The following is a 16390-nucleotide window of genomic DNA, read 5'->3' as shown; positions in this document are numbered from 1 at the left end:
GGATGGTAAGTTGGTGGTTGAAGATATCCCTCTAGTGGTGTAGGGGCTGTGCTTTGGCAAAGTGGGTGGGGTTATATCCTTCCTGTTTGGCCCTGTCCGGGGGTGTCCTCGGATGGGGCCACAGTGTCTCCTGACCCCTCCTGTCTCAGCCTCAAGTATTTATGCTGCAGTAGTTTATGTGTCGGGGGGCTAGGGTCAGTTTGTTATATCTGGAGTACTTCTCCTGTCGTATTCGGTGTCCTGTGTGAATTTAAGTGTCCTCTCTCTAATTCTCTCTTTCTTTCTCTCTCTCGGAGGACCTGAGCCCTAGGACCATGCCTCAGGACTACCTGACATGATGACTCCTTGCTGTCCCCAGTCCACCTGGCCGTGCTGCTGCTCCAGTTTCAACTGTTCTGCCTTATTATTATTTGACCATGCTGGTCGTTTATGAACATTTGAACATCTTGGCCATGTTCTGTTATAATCTCCACCTGGCACAGCCAGAAAAGGACTGGCCACCCCACATAGCCTGGTTCCTCTCTAGGTTTCTTCCTAGGTTTTGGCCTTTCTAGGGAGTTTTTCCTAGCCACCGTGCTTCTACACCTGGATTGCTTGCTGTTTGGGGTTTTAGGCTGGGTTTCTGTACAGCACTTTGAGATATCAGCTGATGTACGAAGGGCTATATAAATCAATTTGATTTGATTTAGTAGTGGTGGTAGTAGTGGTGGCAGTAGTAGTGGGGGAAGTGGTGGTAGTAGTAGTGGTAGTAGTGGTGGTAGTAGTAGTGGTGGTAGTGGTGGTGGTAGTAGTAGTAGTAGTAGTGGTAGTAGTGGTGGTCGTAGTAGTGGTAGTAGTGGTGGTAGTAGTAGTAGTGGTAGTAGTAGTGGTGGTAGTAGTAGTGGTGGTAGTAGTCGTGGTGGTAGTCGTGGTAGTAGTCGTGGTGGTAGTAGTGGTAGTAGTAGTGGTGGTAGTAGTAGTGGTGGTAGTAGTGGTAGTAGTAGTGGTGGTAGTAGTAGTGGTAGTAGTCTTGTTGGTAGTAGTGGTAGTAGTCGTGGTGGTAGTAGTGGTGGTAGTAGTAGTGGTGGTAGTAGTAGTGGTAGTAGTAGTGGTGGTGAAACAGAGGCAGTTGTGATAATAATAATGTGGTTCTAACTCACACTTTAGTTTCATAATCCTTCCAGGCTTTATCAAAAGGCTTTTTAAGATCCTGTGGAAATAAAACAGGAACATAACAGTATTAACACAAGGGATACAAATGACAAGAGCTGAAGTCATGACTATCAATTGGCTTGGATTGGACTCAGGGGGACTAGCAGGTGACGATACAGGTGTTCAAGAAGACTAGTATGGGATAAGCCTACTCCCTCTTGTGCCACCTTTGTTCTGACTGGTATATTAAACACATGTTCTGACTGGTATATTAAACACATGTTCTGACTGGTATATTAAACACATGTTCTGACTGGTATATTAAACACATGCTCTGACTGGTATATTAAACACATGTTCTGACTGGTATATTAAACACATGTTCTGACTGGTATATTAAACACATGTTCTGACTGGTATATTAAACACATGTTCTAACTGGTATTTTAAACACATGTTCTGACTGGTATATTAAACACATGTTCTGACTGGTATATTAAACACATGTTCTAACTGGTATATTAAACACATGTTCTGACTGGTATATTAAACACATGTTCTGACTGGTATATTAAACACATGTTCTGACTGGTATATTAAACACATGTTCTGACTGGTATATTAAACACATGTTCTGACTGGTATATTAAACACATGCTCTGACTGGTATATTAAACACATGTTCTGACTGGTATATTAAACACATGTTCTGACTGGTATATTAAACACATGTTCTGACTGGTATATTAAACACATGTTCTGACTGGTATATTAAACACATGTTCTGACTGGTATATTAAACACATGTTCTGACTGGTATATTAAACACATGTTCTGACTGGTATATTAAACACATGTTCTGACTGGTATATTAAACACATGTTCTGACTGGTATATTAAACACATGTTCTGACTGGTATATTAAACACATGTTCTGACTGGTATATTAAACATGGTATATTAAACACATGTTCTGACTGGTATATTAAACACATGTTCTGACTGGTATATTAAACACATGTTCTGACTGGTATATTTAAACACATGTTCTGACTGGTATATTAAACACATGTTCTGACTGGTATATTAAACACATGTTCTGACTGGTATATTAAACACATGCTCTGACTGGTATATTAAACACATGTTCTGACTGGTATATTAAACACATGTTCTGACTGGTATATTAAACACATGTTCTGACTGGTATATTAAACACATGTTCTGACTGGTATATTAAACACATGTTCTGACTGGTATATTAAACACATGTTCTGACTGGTATATTAAACACATGTTCTGACTGGTATATTAAACACATGCTCTGACTGGTATATTAAACACATGCTCTGACTGGTATATTAAACACATGTTCTGACTGGTATATTAAACACATGTTCTGACTGGTATATTAAACACATGTTCTGACTGGTATATTAAACACATGTTCTGACTGGTATATTAAACACATGCTCTGACTGGTATATTAAACACATGTTCTGACTGGTATATTAAACACATGTTCTGACTGGTATATTAAACACATGTTCTGACTGGTATATTAAACACATGACTCTGACTGGTATATTAAACACATGTTCTGACTGGTATATTAAACACATGTTCTGACTGGTATATTAAACACATGTTCTGACTGGTATATTAAACACATGTTCTGATATTAAACACATGGTATATTAAACACATGTTCTGACTGGTATATTAAACACATGTTCTGACTGGTATATTAAACACATGTTCTGACTGGTATATTAAACACATGTTCTGACTGGTATATTAAACACATGTTCTGACTGGTATATTAAACACATGTTCTGACTGGTTATTAAACACATGTTCTGACTGGTATATTAAACACATGTTCTGACTGGTATATTAAACACATGTTCTGACTGGTATATTAAACACATGTTCTGACTGGTATATTAAACACATGTTCTGACTGGTATATTAAACACATGTTCTGACTGGTATATTAAACACATGTTCTAACTGGTATATTAAACACATGTTCTAACTGGTATATTAAACACATGTTCTGACTGGTATATTAAACACATGTTCTGACTGGTATATTAAACACATGTTCTGACTGGTATATTAAACACATGTTCTGACTGGTATATTAAACACATGTTCTGACTGGTATATTAAACACATGTTCTGACTGTGTTCTGACTCTGACTGGTATATTAAACACATGTTCTGACTGGTATATTAAACACATGTTCTGACTGGTATATTAAACACATGTTCTGACTGGTATATTAAACACATGTTCTGACTGGTATATTAAACACATGTTCTGACTGGTATATTAAACACATGTTCTGACTGGTATATTAAACACATGGTATATTAAACACATGTTCTGACTGGTATATTAAACACATGGACTGGTATATTAAACACATGTTGACTGGTATATTAAACACATGGTGGTATATTAAACACATGTTCTGGTATACACATGGTATATTAAACACATGTTCTGACTGGTATATTAAACACATGTTCTCTGATATTAAACACATGTTCTGTGGTATATTAAACACATGTTCTGACTGGTATATTAAACACATGTTCTGACTGGTATATTAAACACATGGACTGGTATATTAAACACATGTTCTGACTGGTATATTAAACACATGCTCTGACTGGTATATTAAACACATGCTCTGACTGGTATATTAAACACATGTTCTGACTGGTATATTAAACACATGTTCTGACTGGTATATTAAACACATGTTCTGACTGGTATATTAAACACATGTTCTGACTGGTATATTAAACACATGTTCTGACTGGTATATTAAACACATGTTCTGACTGGTATATTAAACACATGTTCTGACTGGTATATTAAACACATGTTCTGACTGGTATATTAAACACATGTTCTGACTGGTATATTAAACACATGTTCTGACTGGTATATTAAACACATGCTCTGACTGGTATATTAAACACATGTTCTGACTGGTATATTAAACACATGTTCTGACTGGTATATTAAACACATGTTCTGACTGACTGGTATATTAAACACATGTTCTGACTGGTATATTAAACACATGTTCTGACTGGTATATTAAACACATGTTCTGACTGGTATATTAAACACATGTTCTGACTGGTATATTAAACACATGTTCTGACTGGTATATTAAACACATGTTCTGACTGGTATATTAAACACATGTTCTGACTGGTATATTAAACACATGTTCTGACTGGTATATTAAACACATGTTCTGACTGGTATATTAAACACATGTTCTGACTGGTATATTAAACACATGTTCTGACTGGTATATTAAACACATGTTCTGACTGGTATATTAAACACATGTTCTGACTGGTATATTAAACACATGTTCTGACTGGTATATTAAACACATGTTCTGACTGGTATATTAAACACATGTTCTGACTGGTATATTAAACACATGTTCTGACTGGTATATTAAACACATGTTCTGACTGGTATATTAAACACATGTTCTGACTGGTATATTAAACACATGGACTGGTATATTAAACACATGTTCTGACTGGTATATTAAACACATGTTCTGACTGGTATATTAAACACATGTTCTGACTGGTATATTAAACACATGTTCTGACTGGTATATTAAACACATGTTCTGACTGGTATATTAAACACATGTTCTGACTGGTATATTAAACACATGTTCTGACTGGTATATTAAACACATGTTCTGACTGGTATATTAAACACATGTTCTGACTGGTATATTAAACACATACTGGTATATTACACATGTTCTGACTGGTATATTAAACACATGTTCTGACTGGTACTGGTATATTAAACACATGTTCTGACTGGTATATTAAACACATGTTCTGACTGGTATATTAAACACATGTTCTGACTGGTATATTAAACACATGTTCTGACTGGTATATTAAACACATGTTCTGACTGGTATATTAAACACATGCTCTGACTGGTATATTAAACACATGTTCTGACTGGTATATTAAACACATGTTCTGACTGGTATATTAAACACATGTTCTGACTGGTATATTAAACACATGTTCTGACTGGTATATTAAACACATGTTCTGACTGGTATATTAAACACATGTGACTGTATATTAAACACATGTTCTGACTGGTATATTAAACACATGTTCTGACTGGTATATTAAACACATGTTCTGACTGGTATATTAAACACATGTTCTGACTGGTATATTAAACACATGTTCTGACTGATTAAACACATGGGTATATTAAACACATGTTCTGACTGGTATATTAAACACATGTTCTGACTGGTATATTAAACACATGTTCTCTGACTGGTATATTAAACACATGTTCTGACTGGTATATTAAACACATGTTCTGACTGGTATATTAAACACATGCTCTGACTGGTATATTAAACACATGTTCTGACTGGTATATTAAACACATGTTCTGACTGGTATATTAAACACATGTTCTGACTGGTATATTAAACACATGTTCTGACTGGTATATTAAACACATGTTCTGACTGGTATATTAAACACATGTTCTCTGACTGGTATATTAAACACATGTTCTGACTGGTATATTAAACACATGTTCTGACTGGTATATTAAACACATGTTCTGACTGGTATATTAAACACATGTTCTGACTGGTATATTAAACACATGTTCTGACTGGTATATTAAACACATGTTCTGACTGGTATATTAAACACATGTTCTGACTGGTATATTAAACACATGCTCTGACTGGTATATTAAACACATGTTCTGACTGGTATATTAAACACATGTTCTGACTGGTATATTAAACACATGTTCTGACTGGTATATTAAACACATGTTCTGACTGGTATATTAAACACATGTTCTGACTGGTATATTAAACACATGTTCTGACTGGTATATTAAACACATGTTCTGACTGGTATATTAAACACATGTTCTGACTGGTATATTAAACACATGTTCTGACTGGTATATTAAACACATGCTCTGACTGGTATATTAAACACATGTTCTGACTGGTATATTAAACACATGTTCTCTGACTGGTATATTAAACACATGTTCTGACTGGTATATTAAACACATGTTCTGACTGGTATATTAAACACATGTTCTGACTGGTATATTAAACACATGCTCTGACTGGTATATTAAACACATGCTCTGACTGGTATATTAAACACATGTTCTGACTGGTATATTAAACACATGCTCTGACTGGTATATTAAACACATGTTCTGACTGGTATATTAAACACATGTTCTGACTGGTATATTAAACACATGTTCTGACTGGTATATTAAACACATGTTCTGACTGGTATATTAAACACATGTTCTGACTGGTATATTAAACACATGTTCTGACTGGTATATTAAACACATGTTCTGACTGGTATATTAAACACATGTTCTGACTGGTATATTAAACACATGTTCTGACTGGTATATTAAACACATGTTCTGACTGGTATATTAAACACATGTTCTGACTGGTATATTAAACACATGTTCTGACTGGTATATTAAACACATGTTCTGACTGGTATATTAAACACATGTTCTGACTGGTATATTAAACACATGTTCTGACTGGTATATTAAACACATGTTCTGACTGGTATATTAAACACATGTTCTGACTGGTATATTAAACACATGTTCTGACTGGTATATTAAACACATGTTCTGACTGGTATATTAAACACATGTTCTGACTGGTATATTAAACACATGTTCTGACTGGTATATTAAACACATGACTGGTATATTAAACACATGTTCTGACTGGTATATTAAACACATGGTATATTAAACACATGTTCTGACTGGTATATTAAACTGGTATATTAAACACATGTTCTGACTGGTATATTAAACACATGTTCTGACTGGTATATTAAACACATGTTCTGACTGGTATATTAAACACATGTTCTGACTGGTATATTAAACACATGTTCTGACTGGTATATTAAACACACGTTCTGACTGGTATATTAAACACATGTTCTGACTGGTATATTAAACACATGTTCTGACTGGTATATTAAACACATGTTCTGACTGGTATATTAAACACATGTTCTGACTGGTATATTAAACACATGTTCTGACTGGTATATTAAACACATGTTCTGACTGGTATATTAAACACATGTTCTGACTGGTATATTAAACACATGTTCTGACTGGTATATTAAACACATGTTCTGACTGGTATATTAAACACATGTTCTGACTGGTATATTAAACACATGCTCTGACTGGTATATTAAACACATGTTCTGACTGGTATATTAAACACATGCTCTGACTGGTATATTAAACACATGTTCTGACTGGTATATTAAACACATGCTCTGACTGGTATATTAAACACATGCTCTGACTGGTATATTAAACACATGTTCTGACTGGTATATTAAACACATGTTCTGACTGGTATATTAAACACATGTTCTGACTGGTATATTAAACACATGTTCTGACTGGTATATTAAACACATGTTCTGACTGGTATATTAAACACATGTTCTGACTGGTATATTAAACACATGTTCTGACTGGTATATTAAACACATGTTCTGACTGGTATATTAAACACATGTTCTGACTGGTATATTAAACACATGTTCTGACTGGTATATTAAACACATGTTCTGACTGGTATATTAAACACATGTTCTGACTGGTATATTAAACACATGTTCTGACTGGTATATTAAACACATGTTCTGACTGGTATATTAAACACATGTTCTGACTGGTATATTAAACACATGTTCTGACTGGTATATTAAACACATGTTCTGATATTAAACACATGGTATATTAAACACATGTTCTGACTGGTATATTAAACACATGTTCTGACTGGTATATTAAACACATGTTCTGACTGGTATATTAAACACATGTTCTGACTGGTATATTAAACACATGTTCTGACTGGTATATTAAACACATGTTCTGACTGGTATATTAAACACATGCTGACTGGTATATTAAACACATGGTATATTAAACACATGTTCTGACTGGTATATTAAACACATGTTCTGACTGGTATATTAAACACATGCTCTGATATTAAACTGGTATATTAAACACACGTTCTGACTGGTATATTAAACACATGTTCTGACTGGTATATTAAACACATGTTCTGACTGGTATATTAAACACATGTTCTGACTGGTATATTAAACACATGTTCTGACTGGAATATTAAACACATGTTCTGACTGGTATATTAAACACATGTTCTAACTGGTATATTAAACACATGTTCTGACTGGTATATTAAACACATGTTCTGACTGGTATATTAAACACATGTTCTGACTGGTATATTAAACACATGTTCTGACTGGTATATTAAACACATGTTCTGACTGGTATATTAAACACATGTTCTGACTGGTATATTAAACACATGTATATTAAACACATGTTCTGATATTAAACACATGTTCTGACTGGAATATTAAACACATGTTCTGACTGGTATATTAAACACATGTTCTAACTGGTATATTAAACACATGTTCTGACTGGTATATTAAACACATGTTCTGACTGGTATATTAAACACATGTTCTGACTGGTATATTAAACACATGTTCTGACTGGTATATTAAACACATGTTCTGACTGGTATATTAAACACATGCTCTGACTGGTATATTAAACACATGTTCTGACTGGTATATTAAACACATGTTCTGACTGGTATATTAAACACATGTTCTGACTGGTATATTAAACACATGTTCTGACTGGTATATTAAACACATGTTCTGACTGGTATATTAAACACATGCTCTGACTGGTATATTAAACACATGTTCTGACTGGTATATTAAACACATGTTCTGACTGGTATATTAAACACATGTTCTGACTGGTATATTAAACACATGTTCTGACTGGTATATTAAACACATGTTCTGACTGGTATATTAAACACATGTTCTGACTGGTATATTAAACACATGTTCTGACTGGTATATTAAACACATGTTCTGACTGGTATATTAAACACATGCTCTGACTGGTATATTAAACACATGTTCTGACTGGTATATTAAACACATGTTCTGACTGGTATATTAAACACATGTTCTGACTGGTATATTAAACACATGTTCTGACTGGTATATTAAACACATGTTCTGACTGGTATATTAAACACATGTTCTGACTGGTATATTAAACACATGTTCTGACTGGTATATTAAACACATGCTCTGACTGGTATATTAAACACATGTTCTGACTGGTATATTAAACACATGTTCTGACTGGTATATTAAACACATGTTCTGACTGGTATATTAAACACATGTTCTGACTGGTATATTAAACACATGTTCTGACTGGTATATTAAACACATGACTGGTATATTAAACACATGTTCTGACTGGTATATTAAACACATGTTCTGACTGGTATATTAAACACATGTTCTGACTGGTATATTAAACACATGCTCTGACTGGTATATTAAACACATGTTCTGACTGGTATATTAAACACATGCTCTGACTGGTATATTAAACACATGTTCTGACTGGTATATTAAACACATGTTCTGACTGGTATATTAAACACATGTTCTGACTGGTATATTAAACACATGTTCTGACTGGTATATTAAACACATGTTCTGACTGGTATATTAAACACATGTTCTGACTGGTATATTAAACACATGTTCTGACTGGTATATTAAACACATGTTCTGACTGGTATATTAAACACATGTTCTGACTGGTATATTAAACACATGCGTTCTGACTGGTATATTAAACACATGTTCTGACTGGTATATTAAACACATGTTCTGACTGGTATATTAAACACATGTTCTGACTGGTATATTAAACACATGTTCTGACTGGTATATTAAACACATGTTCTGACTGGTATATTAAACACATGTTCTGACTGGTATATTAAACACATGTTCTGACTGGTATATTAAACACATGTTCTGACTGGTATATTAAACACATGTTCTGACTGGTATATTAAACACATGTTCTGACTGGTATATTAAACACATGTTCTGACTGGTATATTAAACACATGTTCTGACTGGTATATTAAACACATGTTCTGACTGGTATATTAAACACATGTTCTGACTGGTATATTAAACACATGTTCTGACTGGTATATTAAACACATGTTCTGACTGGTATATTAAACACATGTTCTGACTGGTATATTAAACACATGTTCTGACTGGTATATTAAACACATGTTCTGACTGGTATATTAAACACATGTTCTGAATATTAAACTGGTATATTAAACACATGTTCTGACTGGTATATTAAACACATGTTCTGACTGGTATATTAAACACATGTTCTGACTGGTATATTAAACACATGTTCTCTGACTGGTATATTAAACACATGTTCTGACTGGTATATTAAACACATGCTCTGACTGGTATATTAAACACATGTTCTGACTGGTATATTAAACACATGCTCTGACTGGTATATTAAACACATGTTCTGACTGGTATATTAAACACATGTTCTGACTGGTATATTAAACACATGTTCTGACTGGTATATTAAACACATGTTCTGACTGGTATATTAAACACATGTTCTGACTGGTATATTAAACACATGTTCTGACTGGTATATTAAACACATGTTCTGACTGGTATATTAAACACATGTTCTGACTGGTATATTAAACACATGTTCTGACTGGTAAACACATGTTCTGACTGGTATATTAAACACATGTTCTGACTGGTATATTAAACACATGTTGACTGATATTAAACACATGGTGTTCTGTGGTATATTAAACACATGTTCTGACTGGTATATTAAACACATGTTCTGACTGGTATATTAAACACATGTTCTGACTGGTATATTAAACACATGTTCTGACTGGTATATTAAACACATGTTCTGACTGGTATATTAAACACATGTTCTGACTGGTATATTAAACACATGTTCTGACTGGTATATTAAACACATGTTCTGACTGGTATATTAAACACATGTTCTGACTGGTATATTAAACACATGTTCTGACTGGTATATTAAACACATGTTCTGACTGGTATATTAAACACATGCTCTGACTGGTATATTAAACACATGTGGTGGTATATTAAACACATGTTCTGACTGGTATATTAAACACATGTTCTGACTGGTATATTAAACACATGTTCTGACTGGTATATTAAACACATGTTCTGACTGGTATATTAAACACATGTTCTGACTGGTATATTAAACACATGTTCTGACTGGTATATTAAACACATGCTCTGACTGGTATATTAAACACATGTTCTCTGACACATGGTATATTAAACACATGTTCTGACTGGTATATTAAACACATGTTCTGACTGGTATATTAAACACATGTTCTGACTGGTATATTAAACACATGTTCTGACTGGTATATTAAACACATGTTCTGACTGGTATATTAAACACATGTTCTGACTGGTATATTAAACACATGTTCTGACTGGTATATTAAACACATGTTCTGACTGGTATATTAAACACATGTTCTGACTGGTATATTAAACACATGTTCTGACTGGTATATTAAACACATGTTCTGACTGGTATATTAAACACATGTTCTGACTGGTATATTAAACACATGTTCTGACTGGTATATTAAACACATGCTCTGACTGGTATATTAAACACATGTTCTGACTGGTATATTAAACACATGTTCTGACTGGTATATTAAACACATGCTCTGACTGGTATATTAAACACATGTTCTGACTGGTATATTAAACACATGTTCTGACTGGTATATTAAACACATGCTCTGACTGGTATATTAAACACATGTTCTGACTGGTATATTAAACACATGTTCTGACTGGTATATTAAACACATGTTCTGACTGGTATATTAAACACATGTTCTGACTGGTATATTAAACACATGTTCTGACTGGTATATTAAACACATGTTCTGACTGGTATATTAAACACATGTTCTGACTGGTATATTAAACACATGTTCTGACTGGTATATTAAACACATGTTCTGACTGGTATATTAAACACATGTTCTGACTGGTATATTAAACACATGTTCTGACTGGTATATTAAACACATGTTCTGACTGGTATATTAAACACATGTTCTGACTGGTATATTAAACACATGTTCTGACTGGTATATTAAACACATGTTCTGACTGGTATATTAAACACATGTTCTGACTGGTATATTAAACACATGTTCTGACTGGTATATTAAACACATGTTCTGACTGGTATATTAAACACATGCTCTGACTGGTATATTAAACACATGTTCTGACTGGTATATTAAACACATGTTCTGACTGGTATATTAAACACATGCTCTGACTGGTATATTAAACACACGTTCTGACTGGTATATTAAACACACGTTCTGACTGGTATATTAAACACATGTTCTGACTGGTATATTAAACACATGTTCTGACTGGTATATTAAACACATGTTCTGACTGGTATATTAAACACATGTTCTGACTGGTATATTAAACACATGTTCTGACTGGTATATTAAACACATGTTCTGACTGGTATATTAAACACATGTTCTGACTGGTATATTAAACACATGTTCTGACTGGTATATTAAACACATGTTCTGACTGGTATATTAAACACATGTTCTGACTGGTATATTAAACACATGTTCTGAATTGGTATATTAAACACATGTTCTGACTGGTATATTAAATACATGTTCTGACTGGTATATTAAACACTGGTTAATAATATACACCTACCCCTTTGACCCCTTTCAGGTCTCCTTTCAGTAGACTGTCTAAGGGGAAGGTGATGATGTTGTTCATGTTCTGCAACTAAAAACAACAATTAGAGAGAGAGAGAGAGACAGACAGGTAGAGAGACAGACAGAGAGACAGAGGGATGTAGAGACAGACAGGTAGAGAGACAGAGGGATGTAGAGACAGACAGGTAGAGAGACAGAGGGATGTAGAGACAGACAGGTAGAGAGACAGACAGGTAGAGAGACAGAGGGATGTAGAGACAGACAGGTAGAGAGACAGAGGGATGTAGAGACAGACAGGTAGAGAGACAGACAGGTAGCGAGACAGACAGGTAGAGAGACAGAGGGATGTAGAGACAGAGGGATGTAGAGACAGAGGGATGTAGAGGCAGACAGGTAGAGACAGACAGAGGGATGTAGAGACAGACAGATAGAGAGACAGACAGGTAGAGCCAGACAGAGGGATGTAGAGACAGACAGGTAGAGCAAGAGAGGGATGTAGAGAGACAGACAGGTAGAGAGACAGAGGGATGTAGAGACAGACAGGTACAGAGACAAAGGGATGTAGACACAGACAGGTAGAGAGACAGACAGGTAGAGAGACAGACAGGTCGAGAGACAGACAGGTAGAGAGATGTGTGATATGAGATGGGGTCTCACCAGATTCTTGAAGAGGGCTGTGAGCTCTTTGGTAAAGATGGCGAACTTGAGGAAGGCTGAGCCCACTTCCGGATCCTCTCTAGAAACACAGTTGTCTCCGAACTTCTCCATAGACTGAATGTACTGCTCCTCATTGTCAACGTGGGCTGAGAAACACAGTAGTCAAATCAGAATTTGTGTAAAGGGGATTTTTCATGGGTCACAAACACACTTTACATAATTAAAAACGAATCAAAGAGATTTTACACAGACTCTTATTTTAATAGGAGCCTCTATGCCAAGAGTTAGTGAGACTTGTATCCTAAAGAGTTATTAGTGAGACTTGTATCCTAAAGAGTTAGTGAGACTTGTATCCTAAAGAGTTATTAGTGAGACTTGTATTCTAAAGAGTTATTAGTGAGACTTGTATCCTAAAGAGTTATTAGTGAGACTTGTATCCTAAAGAGTTATTAGTGAGACTTGTATCCTAAAGAGTTATTAGTGAGACTTGTATTCTAAAGAGTTATTAGTGAGACTTGTATCCTAAAGAGTTATTAGTGAGACTTGTATCCTAAAGAGTTATTAGTGAGACTTGTATCCTAAAGAGTTATTAGTGAGACTTGTATCCTAAAGAGTTATTAGTGAGACTTGTATCCTAAAGAGTTATTAGTGAGACTTGTATCCTAAAGAGTTATTAGTGAGAGTTGTATCCTAAAGAGTTATTAGTGAGACTTGTATCCTAAAGAGTTATTAGTGAGACTTGTATCCTAAAGAGTTATTAGTGAGACTTGTATCCTAAAGAGTTATTAGTGAGACTTGTATCCTAAAGAGTTATTAGTGAGACTTGTATCCTAAAGAGTTATTAGTGAGACTTGTATCCTAAAGAGTTATTAGTGAGACTTGTATCCTAAAGAGTTATTAGTGAGACTTGTATCCTAAAGAGTTATTAGTGAGAGAGACTTGTACCCTAAAGAGTTATTAGTGAGACTTGTACCCTAAAGAGTTATTAGTGAGACTTGTACCCTAAAGAGTTATTAGTGAGACTTGTATCCTAAAGAGATATTAGTGAGACTTGTATCCTAAAGAGTTAGTGAGACTTGTATCCTAAAGAGTTAGTGAGACTTGTTAGTTAGTGGACATGTCATATCTCTGTGATACTGTCTTTTCTAAATTGACCTGAAAATTGTTAGGTCTGATCACTGATAAACTTGTGAAGGCGTACACATTCAATTCAATACAACTTTATCCCCTCAGGGACATACACAAAGCATCTCAGAGTGCTGAGCGTTAGGAATTCTCTCTGCAAGACAGGAAACTGGCTTGGATGTGGTGTTCAATCAATCAAATGTATTTATAAAGCCCTTTTTTTACATCAACAGATGTCACAAAGTGCTACACAGAAACCCAGCCTAAAACCCCAAACAGCAAGCAATGCAGATGTAGAAGCACACGCAGGACCACGCAGAAGCATGCGGGACCACGCAGAAGCATGCGGGACCACGCAGAAGCATGCGGGACCACGCAGAAGCATGCGGGACCACGCAGAAGCATGCGGGACCACGCAGAAACATGCAGGACCACGCAGAAGCATGCTGGACCACGCAGAAGCATGCGGGACCACGCAGAAGCAAGCGGGACCACGCAGAAGCATGCGGGACCACGCAGAAGCATGCAGGACCATGCAGAAGCATGCAGGGCCATGCAGAAGCATGCGGGACCACGCAGAAACATGCGGGACCACGCAGAAGCATGCGGGACCACGCAGAAACATGCGGGACCACGCAGAAACATGCGGGACCACGCAGAAACATGCGGGACCACGCAGAAACATGCGGGACCACGCAGAAGCATGCGGGACCACGCAGAAGCATGCGGGACCACGCAGAAGCATGCGGGACCACGCAGAAGCATGCAGGACCACGCAGAAGCATGCAGGACCACGCAGAAGCATGCAGGACCACGCAGAAACATGCAGGACCACGCAGAAGCATGCAGGACCACGCAGAAACATGCAGGACCACGCAGAAACATGCAGGACCACGCAGAAGCATGCAGGACCACGCAGAAACATGCAGGACCACGCAGAAACATGCAGGACCACGCAGAAACATGCAGGACCACGCAGAAACATGCAGGACCACGCAGAAGCATGCAGGACCACGCAGAAGCTTCATTAGAACAGAGTGTATGACCCAGAAACAGGATGAAAATCATTCTACTACTTTCCTGACTGACTTCCCACCACTCTCAACACTTTAGTTGACATAAATACATTACATAAATCCTAAGTAAAAACACCTAACTGCTGCCTTGCCAACTCAATAGCTATTGGAGTTGTCAACTCAAGACCAGCACAAACAGATCTGGGAACAGACTAACGATGTCATTCTTACACAGCCTTTCATAACAGTGACGAACATGTTGGGCTTGTAAAGTGTGTGTAAAGACTCAGAGCTTAGTTTACACAGCAGCTCCAAACAGAAGCAATGTGGCGTTAAAGCTAGAATCCTTAGATGCTACATCCATTTTTGTACATATAAATGATATATACATCCATTGATTGTTGAAGAATATAACTTTTTAGTTCAACTGTCACACTCCATGAGAACCCAAAATATAAGCTTGTTTTACCCCAACGTTTGTAAACAAAATAAATGTAAACAAACACTGTATAGCCTCATAACATGGTTAAAACAATCATTTTGATATCATGGATGGTCAGTCTTTGCATCCAGCTCTGTCTCAAT

The 16390-nt window shown here is 35.8% G+C and overlaps 1 protein-coding gene across 4 annotated transcripts in view; it reads right to left on the bottom strand.

The window, feature by feature from the left end:
• The window catches only part of LOC139415006 (arf-GAP with SH3 domain, ANK repeat and PH domain-containing protein 2-like), a 53412-nt gene that overhangs the window by 22620 nt on the left and 14402 nt on the right, over positions 1-16390 (bottom strand). For all 4 annotated transcript variants that reach the window (XM_071162726.1, XM_071162730.1, XM_071162727.1 and 1 more), the window contains 3 exons: positions 13665-13810; positions 13003-13077; positions 1140-1189 (listed from right to left, as the gene is read on the bottom strand). In XM_071162726.1, the coding sequence (XP_071018827.1) occupies positions 1140-1189; positions 13003-13077; positions 13665-13810 (271 nt within the window). The remainder of the gene's footprint in view (positions 1-1139; positions 1190-13002; positions 13078-13664; positions 13811-16390) is intronic.

Source organism: Oncorhynchus clarkii, chromosome 8, assembly GCF_045791955.1.
Source record: "Oncorhynchus clarkii lewisi isolate Uvic-CL-2024 chromosome 8, UVic_Ocla_1.0, whole genome shotgun sequence".
NCBI classification, from domain to species: Eukaryota; Metazoa; Chordata; class Actinopteri; order Salmoniformes; family Salmonidae; genus Oncorhynchus; species Oncorhynchus clarkii.
The sequence above is the reverse complement of the archived record's forward strand: the minus strand, read 5'-3'. Positions and strand labels throughout refer to the sequence as shown.